Raw genomic sequence first — 5,993 nt, forward strand, 5'->3', positions numbered from 1 at the left:
ACTTGAGCCCCATAATAAGAACGTCATGAACGTTGTTGTTGCTCTGACCTCAGACGGCTGAATGTTGAGAGCTACGCAGTTACTTGACTTAATAACAGCACCATATTACTGCGGAATTTAAGATGAAAAGCAACGTTCTTCAGACACGCTTCCTCAACAGTCACACTTCTGATAATTAAACCGAAGGTTTGACAGAAGCTGTGGAGGTTAGTGCGACCAAATTTACAGGGACATCTCATTCAATTTGAATATGGTAGAAAAGTTCATTTGTTTCAGTATTCATACATTATATAGATTCATTAAACACTTGGGAAAATACTTTTCAGAGGCCCAATTCCTGCCTACATTTCTACATTAAAAATCATTTTCATTGTTTCTTGATAGATTGTTATGAAATATTCTAGTTTCTAGAGATGGCATTTTCTTTTTTTTTTTTTTTGCTGTAAACTATAATTATCTAAATTATACTTTATACTTTATACTTTAACATATAATGGAAAAAAATAAGCTCTGTAAATACTTCTGGAGGCATGGAAATATGTCAGTGTTTTTTATGTATTTTTTTATTTATTTAGTCCATCAAATTGCCATTGCGATGGCAGGACAGTTTACATTATTTTTGTTTTGATAATAGGGAAAGTAAATCTGAGTATCATCGACTGAGTGTCCACCAAACATGGCCAATAATTGCCAGTATGTGCAGTAGGTAGGTACAAATATTTATTTGTGAATGATTTTATTACATGCACCTGTAGAGTTAGTCTGAGCATCAGTACAACTGTCAACATTAATTTTTAAAGGCACACATAGCAAGTTCACTTAAAATTATACCTTGGCACTACCACAGCGGCATACGTTACTGCAACTACAACACAAAAGAAATAGGACTACATGACGCAGTAGTAACACTGTGCAAGACTAAAACACTTCATATTTTAACATCATTAGGGTGACACAAGACCGTCGCTCATGCAAGGAAAGTGACGCAATCAGCCATAGACAAGGTGAATAGGTACCTGAGTAAAGCAACACTGACGCAAAGGGAGCAAAATGAATAGTGGAAAGACACCACAGAGTACGCTAGAGGAATCAAAAATGTGAAACTAAACAATCAAAAAAATGACTTAATCATACTGTATTTGTAATATAGGCACTTGTGGTAAAATGGCATATTGATAAATAACTGCTACAAATATGTTTAACTCTATTTAGGTTCCACACAACATATTCAGTTAACAGTCATTTTTGGGCCACTAGTAAAGTAAAATAGTTAGTAAACTATCGTCTAATCAATTCAAAACTCAAGACATTTTCATTTCATAATTTATTTTCCCATTTTGACATCATTGTGAGAAATATTCAATTGACAAGAATGTCATTTAGACTAAAATATTTCTATATTTGAATTTTGAGTTGTATAGGATATTTTGTTGCTATTAATATCATTATGAATGATAATTGTCATTCTGTCAGTTACTGTAGTTAGTTTGTTAGTTATCTAGTTAGCAGGCTAGCTCATTCGTTCATTAGTGGGATTCTAAAAAAAAATACAGATTGAAGATCATTTTTATTATTCCTAGACGGAGTAGCTCCAGGATTTCTACCATGTGCCATTCTAGTTACAATACTAGAATATAGATTAAAATGTTGTTTCCGAGTTGAAAAAAAATAAATAAAAATCAGCAGAAATAATAACTTTAACTGCCATTTGTTTTACTTTGCCATTTGCAAGTAAAGAGCTGCTAACCATAAAGTTTGTTCTTTGACTTGGCTTGTTCTGTCTGCTACATGAGTAATTGTTCACATTTAGCTCATAATTGTTCGTAAGGTTGTAATGTGTAAATGCCTTTTATGGACTGGTTAACATAAAACACTAAATAACTTGGCAAAATGTTCTTAAGTACGAGACAATGTGTGTTAAAAAAGTGAAATAACGTGAACAAAATTGTTTTGAAGTATACAAACCTAACACTGATTTCAGCTTCAGGAAGAAGGGCCAGTATGTTTACATGGCGTTAATTGAATTATTTATGAAACTGGACTTTTATACCGCATGTGCGCATGACTGAAATAGTACAAAACCGAGCTAATGCGCACGGAGAATTATCTAAACCAGTTTTGAGCTGAAAACAGATTTTGGGAGTTGCGCTGTTGCTTTCCCCGATTGTTTACATGACAGCAGCACTTTAGATCCCGAAAACGCAAACTTTTAAAACATGGGATGATAATATGCATATGCGCAAGTGTTAACACTCAGGTAGTTTACAAGTATAACAACAATGGTTGACAACAAAGCTGTTGAATTTACACGTCTCCATCCAAGTGCACATTTACGACACCACTAATGTGTACAAGTGACTCACATTACCTCCAGACAACAAAATATTTTTTAGGAAAACAATCAGTTGGTTATCATGCATGTCGTGTTTCTTCTCAAAGGGACATGAGCAACTACTTGTCTGGCATGCAAATTACATTGTGTCTGTGCGAATGTAAATCTTCCATCCATCCATTTTCTATATCGCTTATCCTCTTCAGGATCACGTCGAGCTAGTACCTAGCCTAGCTGACTCCAGGCGAAAGGCCGACAACACCCTGGACTGGTCGCCAGTCAGTGGCACGGCACATATAGAGACAGACAACCACTCACTCACATTCACACCATCACCTAACTACACTGCCTGTACTGAAGTCAGACAATTATACCTCTCCACCATTAGTGAGTCTCTTTTTGAAACTTGAAAGAATAAATGTTGTGTAAATGTACCCAAGTATGCAGGTCATTTGTAGCACAGGTGTACAACACACTGATGGAATGCACAGGGATACATATTTGAGGGTGGTCTGTGGCTTAATAAGAGGTCCAGTAGGTAGAGTAGAGTATAATTAGAAGGCAAAGCGCTACCGATGGTAGCTGGCATACTTTGGACAGTAATTTTCTGCGCATTCTGCATATGTAGTATGCAACCAGTTGATTTCAATGTCTTAGTGGAGATATACTGCACATGTAAACGTACTGACTCTGATATGTTTGAAGGACACATGCACACCAAAGAGCATGCACATTGCTCACAACACTGACAGACTCCAGAGAGACAAGCGTGGGCAGGTAGCATTAGCATCACACACTGTTGGGGTTATAGCAGAGCATGTTCAACTGCAGGTTGTCGTCCCAGTGTCTGAGGATGATGAAGAGCTGGTTGGCGGCCGCCTTGACCGACGCGACATCCCGGCCTTCCGGGATGTCCTGGCCGCTGAGCCACAAGCTGGCCTTGGCGGCCACCAGCTCCCACTCGATGAAGTAGCTGGCAGAGCTGTGCTCCAGCCAGGCCAGGGCTACCGCCGTTGCCCACACCAGGCTCTCCGGGTCCAGCATCCTCCTTTGTGCATCGCTAGGAGCGCTCGTCTCCGGAGCGCCTGATCCTCCGTCCACCTGGTATCTGGCGGATGGCAGGGGATGTTTCGGACATGTTTGTGGGTCACATGATGGTCCCGAATCATTTTCGGCGCTCTCTGGACGCCGGCTGCTCGAGTGGGACAGGTGTCCCAGGCTGGTGCGGTGGCTCGTAAAGGGGGATGTCCACTTGAGTTTGTCCATGGGCACGTTGATGGCATCACACAGGGCTGGGTCAAGCGGGAAAGCGCCGCACGCCAGCTGCAGCAACACCTGCGGAGTACCAAACACAATTCTGACAATCAACCTCCGTTTATCGCAGGTTACACGTTCCAGACCAACCCGCGATTGGTGAAAAACAATATATGGAGACCATATAAAAATACACTTAATAGTTTTACTTCTCCCACAAACTTATTAAAACACACTTTTTAATAAAGTATTCCTTCGCCTCTGGTCTCACTCTCTCGCTGTCAAGGAATGGAGACTATTTTAATGACATTACTTTGAGCAAACTAAAAGAAGATATTCTCGCCCACACAGAGGCAAAGCGTGCTTGCTTCAAACAGTTTTTTTTTGTCACCCCCAGTTAAAGTTTACTGTAAAACAGGCATATATAACCAAATAATATCAAACATTGTATACTTAAAAACACATTTACAGCTGAATGCGTACATACTGTATCATGTGAAACGCCATACACGAGCTAAGTGAAATTAGCATCGATGTTATGGTTATTATGAACCTTCAAACAACTGCTACTTTAACACCCACAGCAGCAACATATACAAACATAGCATACAATGTTACTCACGTGCAGTGTTGGGAAGATTACTTTGGTAATGTAGTTGATTACAATTACAATTTATGCTGTTGAAAATGTAATAGTAGTGTAACTATTTCAATTACTTTCTTAAAAAACATACACCCTTCTACGTAAAACCTGCCGTGCTTCAATCCAGGGGATTATTTCCCTGTATCAATAAAATCGACTGATTACCTTTTAAAATGATTTAAATCGGTATATTTACATCCGGAGCTGGCATGCTGAACGACTGGTTAGTACATCTGCCTCACAGTTCCGGGGACCGGGGTTCAAATCCCGGCCCCGCCTGTGTGGCGTTTGCATGTTCTCCCGTTGCCTGAGTGGGTTTTCTTCGGGCACTCCGGTTTCCTCCCACATTCCAAAAACATGCGTGGTAGGTTGATTGGAGACTCTAAATTGCCCGTAGGTGTGAATGTGAGTGCGAACGGTTGTTTGTTTATATGTGCCATGCGATTGGCTGGCGACCGGTTCAGGGTGTACCGCGCCTCCCGCCCGAAGATAGCTGGGATTGGCTCCAGCAGCCCGCGACCCAAGTGAGGATAAGCGGTAATGAAAATGGATGGATGGATGGATTTACGTCCTGAACGCTATCTTGTAGAGCACAGATCAATCCAGTTGGATCGTAGGAATAATATCGATGTATCTGTCATATACTGCCCTGCAGTCCCATTGTAGTAGCCTGGATGACTCTTTGCGTCCACGTTTAGATCCACAAGAACGCCAGCGTCGTATCATCCAGCGGCTGTGCATCTACTGCGGTTTATTTGCTCGTGCCCCCTCCGACCAGAAAGACCAGGCTCACCGCTTCCAGAAAGCGTCGCGGTGAGCCAAACCTCTGTTCCCGCAAACTCTCCCTTGCGCATGACCGTTCCCGCTAGCATTATAATTTCTGCTCATAACACCCCCATCACTGCATTGATTCCGGTGCCGATGAAAAAAAAAATCATTCACTAGCTCCAAATCCCTCTCCAACCACTTCCATCCCCGAAAAAAGTCAGAGCCCTGGATGGTCGAGTAATTTCCCTGGTCACCCACCAAACAGTGCCCATCACACTCCTTATTTCAGACAATCAACGGGAAAACAGTTCCCTTTTTGTCATTCCTTCCCCTGAGACCCCCTTAGTTCTTGGTATTTCCTGGCTCCAACTCCACAACCCCGCCATAGACTGGACTCATTTATCCATTACCGGATGGAGTCCTCATTGCCATTCCCACTGTCTGTTTTCTGCCAAGGACTTCATCATCTCTACCCCCCCCCCCCCCACCCCCACCCCCACCGCCCGTATGATTGCACCATAGACCTCTTGCCGGGAGCTCCACTTCCCACCAGCTGACTCTACAATCTCTCCCGTTCCGAAAAAAAAGGCTATGGAGGATTACATCCGCGACTCCTTGGCTGCTAGGCTCATACGCCCCTCCTAGTCGCCGGTCGGGGCTGGATTTTTCTTCGTAGAGAAAAAAGACACCACTCCCCGCCCATGCATCGACTACCGAGGACTCAATGACATTACAATTAAAAATAAGTCACTGCTACCCCTGATCGACCCATCCTTTGAACCCCTCTGCGAAGCCCAAATCTTTACAAAATTTAACGCCAAAGTCCTCATCCGTATCCGAGAGGGGGACGAATGGAAGCCTTCAATACCCCTCTCGGACACTTTGAGTATCTGGTCATGCCATTCGGTTTAACCAACGGCCCTGCAGTTTTCCAAACATTAATTACTGACGTCCTCCGTGACATGCTCAACCGGTTCGTGTTTGAATACCTCGATG

At 42.4% G+C, this 5,993-nt stretch overlaps 1 protein-coding gene across 1 annotated transcript in view; it reads right to left on the reverse strand.

Annotated features, from left to right (window-relative positions):
- Window positions 1–3,121: 3,121 nt before the first annotated feature.
- Window positions 3,122–5,993, reverse strand: part of vwa5b1 (von Willebrand factor A domain containing 5B1) — a 47,013-nt gene continuing 44,141 nt past the window's right edge. Inside the window, exon 22 of the mRNA XM_061686500.1 lies at window positions 3,122–3,667. Coding sequence (XP_061542484.1) covers window positions 3,122–3,667 — 546 coding nt within the window. The remainder of the gene's footprint in view (window positions 3,668–5,993) is intronic.

The sequence above is a fragment of the Phycodurus eques genome, chromosome 1 (assembly GCF_024500275.1).
Source record: "Phycodurus eques isolate BA_2022a chromosome 1, UOR_Pequ_1.1, whole genome shotgun sequence".
NCBI lineage: Eukaryota > Metazoa > Chordata > Actinopteri > Syngnathiformes > Syngnathidae > Phycodurus > Phycodurus eques.